A 17,863-nucleotide genomic window follows, 5' to 3' on the forward strand; every position below is an offset into this window, starting at 1 on the left:
GAAGCTGTCAGAACGTCATTAAAAGGCCTGGTGCAATTAGAGTATCGCAATAAAATCGCGTTTGCGTACATATGACTTTTCAAACGCATCCGCCAAGGAAATGGGTTTATTTTCCAGATAGTAACATTTACTTAAATAGCCTAAATATATAAAATAAATTTTATATTCATATACACATGCACAGAAGATGTTTCATTACTTTTTATTTTATGAATGAATTTGAGCAAATTCTGGTCCATTTAATTTTTCAAAAACGTGTCATTTTAAAATGCATTGTCTTATTAGCAAAACATTTACTGAGCACACAATTGTGGTCTAGTAGTCAAACAGATCAAATACATTTTTTTTTTCATTTTAAATACGGTCTACAGCACAATACAATTTGGTATAAAGGCAAAATGGTTGGGAAAAAATTGCTTTACATCCTGACAAGTTAATGGCCGTTTTAGTAAAAATCCTGAGCTTTGACACATTATCTTTTTCCCCAAAATTCCTCCTTTCTTCTCTGAGCACGGTCCAGGATCTCAGACGCCATGGAGCATGAAGCTGCTGATCTAGAAGAGATCTGAGACATCTTATCATCTGTATCAATACAGAGAAGAGAGAAAGAAATTTCAGGGACCAATACTCATTGAACAGAACAAATTATGCATGCTCAAATCTAGAAATAATGTCTTAAATAATATAGAAGGGCGCTTATGTCCAAATGATCAACAGTGTAGTTTAAAGAATATATACCATAATGTCAAAATGCCTCACATTTAAAAACTGTATTCATTAAATAAGATTTAACTGCATGCTTTCATTTTAAATACAAATATCTTGAATATCATACTATTTCTATAAATTACTAATACAGTAAATAAAAGTTTTATATCCAAAAATACAATAAGTGAAACCAGGGATAGGAAATGAAGCAGTTGTTCTTGATATGGTCCCCACATCAAAAGAGAAGCTGATCTACTTCCTGTTCTTACTGAACCTGATATACAGACATAAAAGCATGAACTAACTTTCAGTAAATTCCGGGGGTTATCTCGGAATATAAGATAGCAATCATTTTTTGCACATCTGCTAATTAGGATATTCAGATGCCTGTACCATTGTCTGACACAGCAGAGTCAGATTCAGGAAACACAAACAGCTCTGGCCGAAAAATTCCCAGGTTACCTACAAATGACACAAAGAGGACACGGTGAAAGGGTGGATGACACAAACTTAATACCGTAGCTGTTGTAACTTGATCACGTAATTTCCACTTTCTATACGCGGCGATTACCTTTAATGCTGTTGATGTAACAGTGAATAACATTCATTAATCTGGGATAGACATGAGGCAACATTTTGCATGAGTCAAATACCACATCACAATTATTCATCTGGCAAAGAAAACTCATTTAAGATTGAGTAATCTTAGGATTTGTAGTGTATGCGGCGTCTTGCATTTGTTTTAGATTACTTCCTTAATATATGAATGTGTGCTGTTTGATTGGGAGGATTTATTTAATAATTCTGGCTCATCGCACGATGGCTTTTACCTTCTGCTGCTGGATATTAAACACAAACCTGTGGAACGTTAATCAAACAGCACAGTTAAACATTTTAGAAACACTAGAAAAAAACATGAATGTGTACTTTATGATCTGTCTTATATATACAATAATATGATGCTATTTTTCTATGAAATGCCTGTTTAACATAATGCTGGTAAAGTCATCATAAAGTGCATATTTCAAACTGAAATGCTTTAAAACGTAAACATGGATGAAATTATGTAATTAACAGTAAATGCATGTGGCACGACTATCAAGAAATCAATAGAGAAATAAGAGATCCAGACTCTTTTGTGTTGGAGTGAAATGAAGTACTCCGGGAGGGCAAGGGAAAATTGGTCCAAGTAGCATGAGGACTTTGTCAATAAGAACAGTAGTACTGATATAATGCGTTGACGTTGATGGAAAAAATACAAAAAAAGAAGACTGGAGACTGACCTAGATTATTCTCCCCCTATTACTGGCGGTAACCTAACCTAACCTCCCTCAACTCACTCTGCTGGTAAATGACTCAATCACGTTTCAATTGCGTGATTATCGTCGGCCTGTTGTTCATCCCTTGTGTGCATCGCAGATCAAATAAAGCAATGTTTTATTAATGATAGCGTACAATACAAATGTTCACTTACAGCCCACTATGACACAACAGTAAGACTGCGAACAGTAGGCTGTGAGGAACCTTACCATTATGCTGAAACTCCGGGTTTCTCATGGCGCCCTGGATTTTGTTGGCAGGTGAAGTGACAATGGCTTTGGGACGTTGTCTATCCTGTGCTTGTGATGGCTTGGCCTGTCTTGGATTAGAGTATTGGGGCTCCTCATCAGACCATGCATCATCTCGAATAGGAAGCGGATCTATGGTGGTGAGGCCTGCAGCTGGTGAGGAGTTTGGCGAGCTTCCGTTCACAGCCTGTGCGACATTGGAAATCTGAGGAGCGCTGAGCTACAATATGATATATTATGTAATTGTTTTAAGATTACGTAATATTGTGAGTACCTTGCTGTTTGGTCGCTGTGGAGATCCATCGATATGTGTGTAAGGAGAGTGGGGGTTTCCTAAAGGTGACTCGATCTTCCAAGTTTTAAAAGAATTTTTGATCTTTGGAGGAAGGACCAGTAGAGCACCTCCTAAAAAATAAAAATAAGCTCAAGCTATTGTTTACACCCTGTCTACACCAGACAAGAGTACTGCTAACAATCATTTCTTTCTAGTCGTATGTATATGCAATCGTGTGTACATTAAAGTGACCCAAAAATAAAAATTCTGTCATCATTTACTCACTCTCTTGTCATTTCAAACCTGTATGACTTTCTTTCTTCCGCAGAACTCAAAAGATATTTTGAAGAATGTTGGTAACCAAACAGCGCCGGCACCCATTCACTTCTATTGTATAGACACAAAACCAATGCAAGTGAATGGGTGTCGGTTAACAACATTCTTCAAAATATCTACTTTTGCATTCTGCATAAAAACAAAAGTCATACAGGACTGAAATGACAATAGAGTGAATAAATGACAGAATTTTCATTTTTGTGTGAACTATCACTTTAAATGCAAGCTATTCACCAAATAACAGTTGCTTAACTTTTCGAGCATAAATCACGTTCACAGCTGATTGGTCTGTGTTCGATATAGACAGAATCGAGACGTTGCGTCTTTGGTTGTGTCTGGTGTAAACAGGATGTTTTACAGAATAAAGGTTACACTTCTGGAATCATATGGCATCATATGGCGGAAGTACGTGTTTTTCTGTCTTTGGTGTGTTATAAGTTGCCCATGCATGTATTAGACACGTAAAATTGCACAAATGAAAGTGTGGGAACAAAATATGTATTCTATCTAAAAGCGAATGTTCACCCAGACTTGCCTGAAACGCCTCGTGTAACCACACCCCGGCGAATCTACGTACCTTCGTAACATGATTTGACTAAGACCGCCCAAATCTACACGTAGTTAAGGTGGGCGTAATTGTAAATCTCATTGTATCGTCTGACAGTACAATTGCTTTGGAACCTGATGTTCCGAATATGGTAAGAGGCGTTACATTTCCGTGAAATGCTTGCAGTATTTGACCAATCACTACGCACTGGTGAACTTTTCAGAGCGATGAGCTTTGTAAAAAATCAGCGCGTTTCAGAGAGGCGGGGCAAAGAGGAGATACAAACATGCACGGTATGTGGAAAATACAACGTTTTTTAAACTTTAAATGGTGTATACACATTGCGTTACATCTAAAACAAACAATAATATTCGTTTTAGCCTTGCAATATGACTCCTTTAACTAAAACATTTTTTGCCTCACAAGTACAATACTACCTGCTAGCTGTTGTAGTGTTTTTGTTGTTTTGCCATGGTGATGGCAAAAAGCGTCGCCCAAGATTTGGTCAAGTATGTTTCGTACCAGTAGCCGGAGTGGTGCGGTCATGATGTGTCCTTTGTACTGTTTGCGTAGTCTTTAGTTTAGGGGTAGGCAATCTGCCGCCGTTGATAGAACCTCCAGACCCTTCCACTGCTGATGATGCAGTTTTCAAAACCTGCAACCTAGATAAGATGGCAAAATGTCAGAAAGGAAAACCACTACAGCACGAACACGGCATAATCGCTGCACTTTAGTATACTGTTAAAATGCTCGGTAAACTTGGTCATTTTCATTTAGAGAAGCCACAAATGCTTACCTCTTATTTTTGTCCATAATCTTCCCATTCACATGTGGTTCCACATGGCCATCTTCAGAATTCCGCTCCTTCTGTAAAACCTCGACCTCAGTTCTTTCTCCAGGCCCTGCTTCTTCATCCCAAGCCAACTTTCTTTGCACAGGGAGGGTGGGGCCTTCTGCATGAGGCATCTCTCCAGTAGAGCTTCTCCTGCTGGTTGCCACAGAAGCAGAAGGTCCAGGGCTGGAGAGATAAACCAAAATGAATAGGCTCATGCAAACCTGCTGAAGACTTTGTGTCAGCCACAGGGGACTCACCTAGCCAGATCCAGAGCCTCTATGATGGGGCTGCTGTTAGCGCTTCTGCAGCACTCGGATGTGACAGAGGGTGAGGAGGAGGTGCCACTGGAAGGCTCCCACATCCAGTTGTGCTCCGACATGATCTGGTTGAAGTGTTGACGGGAAAAATGAGTCCCCCTGGCCCTTTTCCGGTAGGCTTCTGCTCTCTCGCGTAGCTCCTGCACCTGATGGAACAGCTTAACTTTAGTTGCCTGCAATAGATGAGTGCCAGTGAAAATTATGCATTTAATAATGTTTGATAATGTTAGTATTGTTCTTATTAGGGCTGGGTAATATTTTGAATATTGACAACAATATATTCAGAATATAACATGAAACAACAGTGAAAAGTAATGCTTGTATACTTGTAATACACTTTTAAAGGATACAGTTCAGCCAAAAATGAAAATTTTGTCACCATCAAGTTGTTCCAAATCTGTATAAATTTCTTTGAGCACAGAGAAAGATATTTGGAAGAATGCTTTTAACCAAACAGTTCTTGGCCACCATTGACTACCATAGTAGGAAAGGCTGCTTTATAAATGTCTTTGTTCTATTGAACACAAAAGAAGATATTTTGAAGAATGTAAGCAAACAGTTCTGGGGCACTTTTGACTACCATTGTCATTTTTCCTACTATGGTAGTCAATGGTATATCTTTCTCTGTGTTCATCAGAACAAAGACATTTATACAGATTTGGAACAACTCGAGGGAGAGTAAATGATGACAGAATTTTTATTTTTGGGTGAACTGTTTCTTTAATTGGCCATTGAGATTTCTATGGTCTGTTCAGATTTTTTCAGAGTATTGATATAAAAGATTTGTTTGCAACATCACTCATTAAATTATTAAAATAATTTAGCAATAATATATGTAAAACAATTATGATAATTACCAATTGATACTTTGCGGCATATAAATGGAAATGTTGCCCAGCCCTAAGACCTTATAAATTTGACTTTGATCCAATATCATTTCAAATGCAATGCTGTCGACCACAAAGGCCGTGGAGGATAAGCGTCAGTGGAGGCAGTCATGCAATGCTCCTAAAGTGCTGATTCAGCAAGCGTCTTTCACGAAAGTTTTGCTACAGATGCATCAAAGCATATTTGACACGATAACCTATAATCAAGTACTTCTGATTTATAATCTTATTCTGTCAGCATGTTTCATAATCCGCATTGGAGCTACCTGATTTATTTAGGTTTAGAAAAGTTATGGCGTGATGACTCTTATTCAAATCGGCAAAATAAATAACAGGCTTATAGTTTATACAACTTTTTTGTTTTATTCCTTAAATCCGATTGTAGGAGAGGCGTTTCATAATTGCTCATAAAAACAGCACTGAGACGCTTTACCGTTTTGTATCATTCTGCCACAGTAACACTTAAACGGCTGTACGACAAAGTTATCGATTTTCTCAACGGACATCGAAATCACACGCTCAGTCACACGCTCTCTTTCAGTGTCTCTCTCTTAAGATTGAAATGAGACTTTGATGTTATTCATTTAACGTTATTAATCTCAGTTATTAATATTAATATTAATCTGATGTTATTTATGTTTTAAAAATCTGTTTGTCCAGAGTCTGCTAAATTACTGCATATACATCGGGTGTTTTTGACTCTATCACTTCAAAGCTACTCAAAGCTTGTGTGTCATGAGAAAGTGAGCCACAAGTCAATACAGGATTACCAGACAACTGAAAGCAACAAAATAACCAACAAAACCACAGACACCTTGTACATTCCACGTAAAGAATGCTGACAGATAGCTTATCTTGATGACTGACATACCACATGCACACATACACAAAGTACACACATGCTCGCTCGACTCTAGGCCCATATGTGATTATACCATAGAGCAATTTTGAGTGATGTCATTTTGTTGCAGAGGCGACATAGAACAGACAAACACGCACACACACACACACACACACACACACACACACACACACACACACACACACACACACACAGGCTTTGGTTGACTATCCCCGTGGGGACAGTCCATAGGCGTAATGTTTTTATACTGTACAAACTGTATATTCTATCCCCTATCCCTAACCCTATCCCTAAACCTAAAGATCATAGAACACTTTTTGCATTTTTAGATTTGTAAAAAATATTGTTCTGTACAATTTATTAGCTTTTTTGCCCCTGGGGACCTCAATTTTGGTCCCCACAGTGACACGAGTCCCCATGTGGTGTGTATTCAGGTTTAGGTCCCCACCGGGATATACAAACATGAACGCACACACACACACACACACACATACACGTGAGGGTCTCTTCGATATTTAGAGGACGGGACAGTTACCTCACGATACCACCACTGATCATGTTCACACTCCTGCAAGATTAATCATAGACACCAGTGATTAGACAGATCAGGTCTTCTTTTCCTAACATCTCAGGCTCTGATGCGACCCAGTCAGAATATTTTTAGAAAACGTTTTTTTCATTCTCTCTGATGTTTTATGCTTTACTGTGTCACAATTTTTTAAATAAACTAATACACATTATTTAACTTTTATATTGTTGGACATTTACCTCACCTGTGTTCATATCCTGTGAATGTTTTGTTAAATATGAAAGTTCACATCGTTGGTTGAGCTTGTCAGACTACTTAAAGAACAAACTACTTAAGTAACAATATGAGAAAGTATAAACGTAACTTAAAGTATAAAAATTACTCACCTTTCAAATTTGTTGGTACATCTTAAATTTTCTCTATTCTTGTAGGGTTATTTTGGGGTAAATACTTCTTTATATTTCTAAATATAAATACTACAATACATAATGTACACTTCCTTATTGGCTTGTTTGGCTTTTTCTCCATATATGCTTTTTTCCATTAATCCCAGACGGAGTAAACAGAACTACATCCAGCTCACCTCCACCTGTGCAGTTCTGGCCTTCACCCAAGCGCCATCTCTGTAGCAGTACTGGAGTGGAGAACGAAAGTTGGAGCTGTACTCAGTTTTCGCCTTCCTGTGAGACAAAAACAAGGGATGTGTGTTTTTCACTCTAAAGGTGTCATGAATTAAGACCTCAATTTTAACCCGAGCTTTTGTTTTATAAGAGGGAATCCTATTCAAGCGTACAACCTGTAGGTGTCAGAACTGAAAACTTGTTACTGAAATTTCAACTGTTATTGACACCAAGCTCAGTGAACACCAGGTCCTGGAATGCACCTATTTATAGGTTGAACACCGCCTCCACAGAAGAATATCAATGACTACTTCTCTAGCCCCGCCCACTGGTTCGCAAATGACTTTAGCCACACATACTGTAGTACACACTCCTGCATTTGTGATGATTGACAAACTGGTAACCATAGCGACATATTTTTCAGCTAAAGATTAGTTTTGTCCGTCAGTTTAAACTAAACCGCTGATATGCTCTTTTGCTGTGTTGCCATGTTTGTTATTAATAACTGTTGGTCTTAGATCCAAAAGCCTCGGCACTTAGGTCTTAATAAATGGTCTGTTGCAGATTTTAAGAATTTTTGGTCTTATAAAATATATAAACAATTTGCATTTTAAGGTTTGTTTTTGTCTTGTCTTTATTTGCTTATTTTTTCTGTGAAGATCTGGCAACCCTGTCACTTTAGCGAAGGGCTCCCCCTGTCATAATATTTGCAAAAGTGAGGACTTGTTTCACTGTTATTTTTATTTTTATTCACGTGGGTGAAACATTGAGCATTTGTTCGCGTCATTTCACCATGGGTTCCTTTGTGAACAAGGCGCTGGATTTGCGGAGAGGCTAAAATTAAAAAGCAGTGCTGTGCAGTCAATATTGGATCCGACAGGAATGGCGCAGCAATCTTATGCGAGTAAAACATATTTGTACTATGCGTCACTATTGCTTTGATAGAGATCGCTTGATATGTCCTGATAATGTGTAACTTACTGTTACATGTCTAAACAAATTCACAGAAGGCCCCAACTAAGTTTATTACGCAAACTGCTGTCCAATCATAGCAGTGGGCGTTTACTTCCAAGTCTTCAATGCGGCACGCCCATTAAAACAGAGCGTTTGTCGAGACAGCCTCAAAACCCGGGTAGAAAATAACCTGTTACGTATTGATTTTGATGTTTTCGAATGTAAAAACCACGTGAACGTCATAAGTAGACCTCATACAACAGTATAAAATGATAAACAAGCCCAGGTCAAGAAACCTTTAATGCTGAAATACAATTTGAGGTATTCTAAAACTTTTGAAATGCCTTGATTTGTTTCAAACCCGTACCGAGAGACAATAGTCACCTTGTAATTTTGGGTGAAGGGTCTCTCGGGTCACAGGGCTCACCTTACTTCCTGTTGTTGGAACTGTAGCTGCGGATGGCTCACTTCCATGGGGCTTGACTTTCTACTGCGTTGCCTCTCCTTTTTCTTCCTCTTTTTCTGGTATGGTGGGCATTTAGGCAAAAAGTACAAATGCATATAGGAAACACCATTTTATGTGTGCAAATAATTTTGTAAATGTATATTTCCTCAATGTAGACAGAACGACAGGCGTAAAAAAAGTACGAGGAACATACATGTCTATCAAACAGGTTTATCTGCTTGAATGTATATAATGAATGACGTCAAAGTGCCTGTGACAAGTGAAAATGGTTTTGTTTTTAAATATTTTGTTATTTCCAACAAACTTTTTCTTGACAAAGGATTTGACGGACATGGGCTCTACAAGTTTGTGCAAAGCCTGATGATTTATGTTATAATGGAAAAATCTGAGAAAGCATCTTGCTCAATGGAAGTGCACAAAATACTTCCTCTTCATTTCATGTCATAACTTTTATCTTAAAATTGTCAAAACCCAAATACTTATTTTTGCTAGTTTTAAATGTAAAATTGTCTTAGACTTTTGCACTACACATATTTCTTTGTACCTTCTCTTGGGTAAAAATCTCTGGGACCTCACACTGCTCAACATCTCGTCTCAAGCGAGGTGGTCTGGGAGGTGGTGATCCTTTAAAATTTCTCCTGTACTCACTTTCCATGATTACTGGGTTGGACTTGAAGGGTGGGATAACTTTATTGTCATTATAAAACATCTAAAATACACAAACAAAACACAACAAAGCAGAAATAAATGCATTGGCTGACTGATACTCTTTTGCAATGCTTAATATTGAGATAAGTCTTTTTTTTCTTCTAATTAGAAATATCTTTGATTCAGCTAAACATAAAATGTCTCAATTTAAATATAAATGTTCTGAAATAAATATCTACAGTATCTAGTTGCATGCTTAATTCTGTACTGTCATCTAATGGATTTTTTTTAAGTTGGGCATTCCAAGAAGCACCAACAAGAAGCACATCATCTCAAGTTAAATGGATAACTCGCCCAAAAATAAAAACGGTGTCATTATTTATTCCCCCTCATGTCGTTTAAAACCTGTACTTAACTTTTCTGTAGAACACAAAAGCAGATATTGTGGGAAATATTTAAGGGGTTTTGTGTCCATACTATTTAAGTCAATAAAGTCAGATTTTGTTTGTCTACTAACATTCTTCTAAATATCTGCTTTTGTGTTCTGCAGAAGAAGAATGCTTTGTCTAATCTGTTTGGACACAATATCACGAGTGATGTCATCTTGAATTGTGATAGCTTTCATGAAATGCACTGTGGTACCTCATGTGCAGCCAGCAGGGGGGAATCGGCCACAGGGGTTTTCCTCATGAACTGTCTCTGGTACTCTGAGCTCAAGTGCCCACTTCTCTGTTGCTCTGACTTCAGTCCTGCTCGCTTCCGCAATGCATGGTTTACCTGATGCACAACACAGGCTCTAAGATGATTTCATTTAATATTTTTTCTTTTGACGATGAAAGTGGGGCAGCAAATTTTACACCTTCACCTCCAACCAAACTCACTCCGTTTTGTGCCAGTCTCAGTTTTGTCTGGTCAGCAGTGGTCCTGGTTGGCTGAACTGCTTGTGCCTCTGCTTGTTGTTGTGACGGTGCAGCGGTGCCCTCTTGTGGTGCGCTGTGTCTTGGGGCCAGTGGGGTCCGCTCACTTTCTACACTAGTGGCTCTAGCCACAGGTTTGACAGCTGGAGGTGTGACAGGCCTGCTCCTCTCATGGCGTTGTTGATGTGGATCATGTCTTTCCCATTGCAGGGAGCTGGATACCTGAGGTGGGTAAAATGGCACTCTCCTTTTGGATGGGAATTGGGGTTCCCGGGTTATTTCTTTACATGGAAAGAAATGTAACAATTTTAATGTGCGACTGAATTAATAAAACAAAATTCATATGTATTAGTACTTTGATAGATAAATGCATACTATTTTGATCAGAACGCAGTCCTGTCAGTCGCATCCTCTGATGTGGAGAATCGCTTCTGGATCGTGTTGCTCGACCCTTGTATCTACTTCTATACTCGCTGGTTCCCTATGAGGTAGAGGGCACGAAAGCACACTTAGGTAAAACACATTTGCATTTGGTAAATTATTCAAATGAGAGGTACTGGAAATGCTGTGATTCATAGGAAATAAACGCTAAATATTTCAAGTGCGTGAGAACCACCACTTAACTGTCAATAGGATAATCTCGATCCCTAATCCAACGCTATTTTTTCAAGGCATAACAGGAAGTAATTTAGTATCGAAGTTTACTGTGCAACTCACTGTTTACACGTGCATTAACATACGTGCGTGATCACCTTTGCTCAAAATAATCCATACTTATATAAATGCAAATTAACATATGTTGGGTTATGTCAGTGTAAGCACCCGACATAAATGTCAAAACTGAAAGCGATTCTGCAGCCTGAAGCGCGCGCCTTTACTTTTCCTGCAACAAATGACGTCGCGCGAGCGCGTGCACTTTTAAATCTCTTCTGACTGCCGTATTTTAACAAACGTGCATCAATGTTTAATTATTCAAATAACCTACCTTAAAATGGACAGTCATTCTGGGTCAAAGGTGGTTGTGCAAAGTGAAGTATCTCAACAAAAGTGTTTGTGTTACAAGCTTGGTGGAGTGGGATCAGATTCAGTTACAGGATTGTCTGGCGTTACCTTGGTGAAGGCTGTGCGTCCCCCGATACACGCATGCGTACGGTTGTAAGCCGCTTTGTCATTACGCTACAGTAGGTGACGTGGTGTAAATAATGTTGTTTCGTATGAAATGTATGCATATCTATGAATGTATGTACTCGTCAGAAAAGCTACTTGTGAATGTTTGATTAGTGCGCAATGTGCACTGCACCACAGTTTCAGGGTTTGTCGCCTCCTTATGAAATTGGGAAAAAGGACGCAAACAAAATGTCATAATTTATAACCCGTCGATATAACGGGACGCCAGTTTTGTAGACACGCTATATCTTTTGACCACCAGATGGCAGTAATACAAAACGTGTAGAGAAGTTTCGTGACAACCAACATATTTGTTGTTATATTTGTGTATATAGCATAAGTGTTCAAAATCTGCATTACGCTTTAATTATTCAAAAGGCTATTCTGGATATTACAGCTTGGCTAGCACAAGCTCCACGTGTCTTTATTGTTTAGTATACGTGACATACGTAGAGCACTAAATGACTCAATCTGACCCAAATCGGTGTAATGCATCTGTGTAATAATGTGGCAGAATGGCATCACTTGTAAACGACGTGTTGCGGGTCTCATATTTGGGGACGTGGCAATACGTACCCAATAAGACCATCCCACTAGCTGTACAACGGATTTGAGTGGTGCATCAACCGATTTGCGGTACCTTGTGCTGATTGGTCGGTTTATCGGCTGGCTATGAAACTACCCAATCAAAAGAAAGTGCGTTGAAACAGCGCTGGATTAAGCAACGCTCTCTTTGCATCCGGGGTCCGTCGTGTTGAAGTGGCCCAATGATAAGAATGGAGTCCACTACTCGCGTTGTGATTGGATTTCGGCTCTGCTCCCGTCCGAAAAAAAAAACCGTGTGGCACAGGGGTGTGAAAAATAAACCAAAGCTCCTGTATTGTATTTGGAATTTTCGGCCTCGTAGAAAATATAGGTATGTTTGTTTTTTATGCGCGTTTTGGTACGCATATTGGTACGCATATGCATTGTTATAGTTGACTGTTGCACCGATTGACTGCGTATATGCTTTAATGCCGATTCTTTAACGATGAGCTGAATGTTAACTGACTGACCCATGTCTGTGCTTCTTACTGTAACGTTCTATTTAAAAATAATCTAACGTTATTTTCTTTAGGAAGGACACTGCTGTGTTTGTTTCATTTTAGGTTGGTTACGACCTTTTACAGTTTTTTAAATAAAAAGAGTATTTTAATTTTAACTTAACCCTGTGCCAGCAAAATCAAACTGAAACCGTTTACAAAGTTCAGACTCTTACTTGTGTTTATGGAAAGCTGTTTTATTTTATTTGTCTTATTTCTAATGTCACGGTGCAAGTATCTGTGATAAACAACGAGAATATATGCCACTGTTAAATTACAGTTTGTGTCATTTCTTTACGCAAGGTTATTGCAACACGTAACGTTACATTCCTAAAGTAGCCATCCACACTTAATGGGTTTTATGCTGAAAATAAAATGGAAATCATCACATAAGTTCTAATGGATTCAATGATTATAATAACAATTGTTATGAGTAACGTTAGTTCACTACAATTGCGTGTATTGTTCCCAATGCTTAAGTTACAATTCTCTGATCATCTCTGATTTATGTGGACATGTTTGCAAACTGTTGCTTTTTCTCATGTGCTTATTGCATTGATGTTGGATACTTGTTTGTTTTTATGCTTGTATTCTCATTATAAAGGTTTACTCCCCCCCCCCCCCATATAGACAGTGTTTCCTGTCACATGTACAGTCTGGTATTTTGCCATTCAGGATAATTCCTCTCCCTTTCCACTTAAAACAGTGGTGCTAACTTTGGCATAGTTTATGACTCAAACATGGCCATTGTTTACATTTGACTGATTTAAACAAACTGAAATCATACCGTTATTTGTGTGTAGTTCTGTATTGACGCAAAACGTTGATTCTTTTATTCAGTAAATATTTGGTCTGAGTTTAGAATTGCTTTGGCATTTAATGCTGATTGTTATCTTTTTCACAGAGCTTGTACAATGAAGATGGAGGTTAGACCTCTGTTGATGTGCTTTGCACTGTGTGTGGTTTATGCTACCAGCAAACCCACAGAGAAGAAAGACCGGGTCCACCACGATGCAACGCTGAGCAGCAAGGAACACAATGATGGAACCAACTTTGACTATGACCATGATGCATTTCTTGGGGAAGAGGAAGCTAAGACCTTTGATGACCTTACACCAGAGGAAAGCAAGAACAGGCTTGGGTATGGATTGTGTCGTGTGAAGGGGATTCGGAGGCATTCACACAGTAGTGATAAGCGAACTAAAGTCAGACGTTTAGTTTCAGTGTTTGTGATTAATGTGACTGTTAGAGTTGGTTTGTTCTATGTTATTTATCTCCGTCCACATGCAGAGATGTAATAAATGCTAAGTTAATTTTGTTCATTCATTAATAATAGTTTGTATTGTTTATTATATTATACAAACACAATTCCCTCCAGAAATGTCCTCTCGACATACTATTTATGAATAGATTTTCAAAGCTATGGACTGTTTTTCAACCAATAATATTAAGGACTTCAGTCACAAGAATGCCCATCATGACCAATACAACAGGCACTTTACACACTCCAATATTTAAAGGCTCTATGTTTGAAAACTTTTTGTAAATAATGATATACTCATTAATTTATAGATGCCTCATTATATTAATATTTCTTAGTGTTTTTTTCCAGTAAAATGGTAGATAAGATCGATTCAGATGAGGATGGATTTGTCACAGAGGCAGAATTGAAAGCATGGATCAAAAAGGCACAGAAGAAGTATATCTACGACAATGTAGAGAGACAGTGGAAGGACTTTGACATTAACAACGATGGAATGATCTCTTGGGACGAATATAAGAATGTCACATATGGATCATATCTTGGTAAAAATGTAGTCTTCTTCAACCTGATTTGTTGTTTCTTGACTTAATTTACACAAAGTTTGGACCTTTTGTTTAGTAACCAGTCCAGCATAACTTTATAGCTTGATGTCGAGCAGTTTCATGAAGTGTCAACACTTTTTCATGTGTTTCTAGATGACCCTGAACCTGATGATGGTTACAACTACAAGCAGATGATGGCCAGAGATGAACGGCGATTCAAATTGGCAGACCAAAATGGAGACCAAATTGCTGACAAGGAGGAGTTTACGGCCTTCCTCCATCCCGAAGAGTACGAACACATGAAGGACATAGTTGTGTTGGTAGGTAAACTCATCCAAGACTAACAACCCATTTTACTTCTGCACACTGACGTGCTTTTTAATGAGGAAAAATGGAAAAACTAATATTGCTTTTGTGTAACCTATAACCAACTCTCCTTATTTCTCTCAACAGGAAACTATAGAGGATATTGATAAGAATGGTGATGGTTTTATTGACCTGGAAGAGTATATCGGTGAGTGATTCAAAGCATTTTAAGAAGATAAAACCGCTGTCAAATAAATTAGACATCAAATGTATGTAATGTTTGAGATCCTTCATAAACAGTGTAAAAAACAGAATTAGTTTGTGTAAATGTGTCAATATTGTATTAAGAATCTGTTTGAATATCAGGTGATATGTACAACCATGAAGATGAAATGGATGAACCAGAATGGGTGGCGACAGAGCGTGAGCAGTTTTCAGAGTTTAGAGACAAGAACAAGGATGGGAAGATGGATAAAGAGGAGACCATGGACTGGATCCTACCAGCTGACTATGACCATGCTGAAGCTGAAGCCAAACATCTGGTGTACGAGTCTGATATCAACAAGGTGAGGAAGCGTATTACAGTCTACAGTCTCGACTGACCACTTGGGATCAGTTCAGGTGTAAACAGGACCCAAGTTGTATTGTCAACTTTTGCAATCTTTACCCAAATTTCAAGTGAATCTCCTTTTATCTTTCAGGATGGCTTACTCACCAAAGAAGAGATAATCAATAAATACGACTTGTTCGTGGGAAGTCAAGCAACTGACTTTGGAGAGGCGTTAGTTCGACATGATGAGTTTTAATCGAGTTTTCTAGTATAAAAGACGATTACTTTTTATTTTGATTTGGTAAATAATTTATTTTGTATTGCTACATCATAATTCAACACTAAACACTCAGATTCAGTTTACTTGGCGATGGATTGTTTTCCTTTTTTGCACACAGAAATACATTTATGGTTGTTTTTACTGTCAAATGTTTTAGCAGTGTTTGAATTAATGGTCCACGTGTAGCATTATTATCATTTCGACGATAGCTATTCATATTTTGCGGTTTGATACATCAAGAATTTCTTTTTGACTGTGCACAGCCCTTATGTCTATTGCATTTCACCAGGGGCGGTTCTAAGGTGAGTGGATATCCGGGGCTTAGCCCAGAGAGTCAGAGACCTCCACATGCGTGTTCGAATACAGTGGTGTAGCAAGTCAGGTCAGGGCCCATATGCAAAAACTTTCAACGGACCACCTCCGTCTGTTCGCGACCGCGTTGCGCATTACTGGACATCGGTTGTTTACTCAGGTTTGTTATTTAAATGGTGATGCGCGTCAATCGCGCTCAAATAGTAACTGAAAAAGAGGAAAAAGTAACTTTCCGTAACTGTTACGGAAAAAGGGCAAAACGACGCAGCAAGCGTTTTTTGTGAAAGGCCCTAACATTTCTATGATAAAACTGTTGTAAAACATTAAACATTTAGCTACTTAAATCGCGCTGGCTCTTTCACAGTTAAAGCGGACCTTTCATTTGGCCACCTCAATTAGATTGATATTGACGAGCTCATTCAGAGATATAAATTTAACTTAATTCCGTTTCGAAAAAGCAAGGTAAAAGAAGTAATGTTGTACATACAATAATAATAAGAGTGTAAATGATTACATGTAATAAAACGATTAAATAGATGACAACTAATTAGGACAATAAAGACCTCTCTACTACCCTTAACCTCACCATACACTTTATTGTTAAACATCTGTTAGCCATTTTCAAATATTTTCTTCATTTTGTTGAAAATAAATGCCTGTATGATCTAATATGCGATGTGAATGTAGTTCGGCAAAAGGCTGATTCAATCTTGCATTTGTATGAAGTGTCAGTACTACACGCGTCTTACTCACTATGCCACAGAAGCTGCTGGGAAAGTGTTATTGTTTTTAAACTCTACTTTTTTTCAGTGGTGTAAAGTATTGGAGTAAATGTACTTAGTTACTTTACTTAAGTATCTTTTTGGCTACTTTGTAGTTGTACTGAGTATTAAAGATATTAGCAACTTTTACTCTCTACTTAACTACATTTTTGAACAAGTATATGTACTCTTTACTCCACTACATTTGTAATGACTAATGCAGTTACACATTACATTTTGCATGGCACCTATCTTATAATTAATATTGCCATTTACAGGGCAATGAAGGTACTACAATCTTGTGGATTTTGCTCTAACTTACAAAAACTTGTCAACATGGCTTCTTTATATGAACATGAGTGCAGTATCAGGTAGACGTCAATCGCTGGCGGTTTACACACGGTTAGCCCTTACCCGCTATTTCTACAGTAATATATTGGCAACACTGTTGCCAGCTAGTTACTGTAGGTCACACATCTACAAAAGCTCTTATTTTTAAAACTAACTCTTCCTAAATGTGCTCTAAACATGTTTGCTCAAAATTTGACCATATGGTGGGACTATTGCCATGAAGTGATGTAAACCAGTAAAAAGAATGTATAGTATTTCAATTTTCAAAAGTGCTCTCACACTATATAGACAAAATATTAACCTAGAGTCGGACACAGAGAAATGAACAATCCACATATGAATCTCAACAATGGTGACAATCAACTGAACAGCTTCATGCTGCAATGCATGCTGGGTACATAGTACAAAACTCATTCATGATTGTTTGTCACCATTGATGAGGTTTGTATGTCAAGTGTCTAATTGTGTCTCAATTGCAAAGAAAGATTTTCTGACAGAGATCTTTCCATTACAACATGTGATCACTTTACCAAACATATCTTAATAAATCTTAAATGCTATATTATTATTATTTAATGATTGAATTCTTTCAGATGTATCTTCAGTTACTAAGCAAACATAAAGTTGTGGTTCCTGTAAAGTCCCTTTCAGTGTTATTGTATAAGTGTACATTTTAAAGCTACAAGAAAGTCAAAGAGTCCAACCAAAGCAAACACTGATCGCCATAATGGTGACTTAAAACACAATTGAACCACTATGAACTCGAGTTCAATCTCAATA

General features: G+C 38.0%; 2 protein-coding genes across 9 annotated transcripts; one reads left to right on the top strand and one right to left on the bottom strand.

Annotated features, from left to right (window-relative positions):
• Positions 1–194: 194 nt before the first annotated feature.
• Positions 195–11,741, bottom strand: mdm1 (Mdm1 nuclear protein). 8 transcript variants are annotated; one of them, XM_057324114.1, is made up of 16 exons: positions 11,454–11,741; positions 10,844–10,949; positions 10,433–10,749; positions 10,194–10,328; positions 9,448–9,612; positions 8,865–8,959; positions 7,447–7,543; positions 6,870–6,902; positions 4,526–4,731; positions 4,230–4,451; positions 3,956–4,095; positions 2,551–2,681; positions 2,238–2,463; positions 1,102–1,170; positions 888–982; positions 195–582 (listed from the first exon to the last, which is right to left on the bottom strand). In XM_057324114.1, exons 1-16 carry the CDS (start codon positions 11,469–11,471, stop codon positions 355–357), a joined length of 2,283 nt encoding a protein of 760 aa, XP_057180097.1. In that variant the 5' UTR covers positions 11,472–11,741; the 3' UTR covers positions 195–354. The 8 variants fall into 8 exon arrangements, with proteins under 8 accessions (XP_057180097.1, XP_057180098.1, XP_057180101.1 ...); XM_057324115.1 differs by having other exon boundaries at positions 900–982; positions 11,454–11,740; XM_057324118.1 differs by lacking the exon at positions 11,454–11,741 and adding an exon at positions 11,186–11,346.
• Positions 11,742–12,418: 677 nt separating this feature from the next.
• Positions 12,419–16,348, top strand: calua (calumenin a). Its single transcript, XM_057324124.1, has 7 exons — positions 12,419–12,551; positions 13,622–13,858; positions 14,330–14,523; positions 14,677–14,843; positions 14,977–15,037; positions 15,196–15,395; positions 15,531–16,348. Exons 2-7 carry the CDS (start codon positions 13,632–13,634, stop codon positions 15,633–15,635), a joined length of 954 nt encoding a protein of 317 aa, XP_057180107.1. The 5' UTR covers positions 12,419–12,551; positions 13,622–13,631; the 3' UTR covers positions 15,636–16,348.
• The last annotated feature ends 1,515 nt before the right edge of the window (positions 16,349–17,863 follow it).

Source organism: Triplophysa rosa, linkage group LG24 (genome assembly GCF_024868665.1).
Source record: "Triplophysa rosa linkage group LG24, Trosa_1v2, whole genome shotgun sequence".
Classification (NCBI taxonomy): domain Eukaryota; kingdom Metazoa; phylum Chordata; class Actinopteri; order Cypriniformes; family Nemacheilidae; genus Triplophysa; species Triplophysa rosa.

What these genes read in the sequence shown, in the direction of transcription:
- mdm1 (XM_057324114.1), bottom strand. An exon ending in ACTGCGTTCTGATCAAAATA is followed by an intron (nt 10,750 to 10,843) that starts GTATGCATTTAT and finishes TTCCATGTAAAG; the next exon opens with AAATAACCCGGGAACCCCAA. An exon ending in CCAGAACTGCACAGGTGGAG is followed by an intron (nt 6,903 to 7,446) that starts GTGAGCTGGATG and finishes TTAATCTTGCAG; the next exon opens with GAGTGTGAACATGATCAGTG.
- calua (XM_057324124.1), top strand. Translation starts at nt 13,632, where the DNA reads ATGAAGATGGAGGTTAGACCTCTGTTGATGTGCTTTGCACTGTGTGTG. An exon ending in GAAAGCAAGAACAGGCTTGG is followed by an intron (nt 13,859 to 14,329) that starts GTATGGATTGTG and finishes GTTTTTTTCCAG; the next exon opens with TAAAATGGTAGATAAGATCG. An exon ending in TGAAGGACATAGTTGTGTTG is followed by an intron (nt 14,844 to 14,976) that starts GTAGGTAAACTC and finishes TTCTCTCAACAG; the next exon opens with GAAACTATAGAGGATATTGA.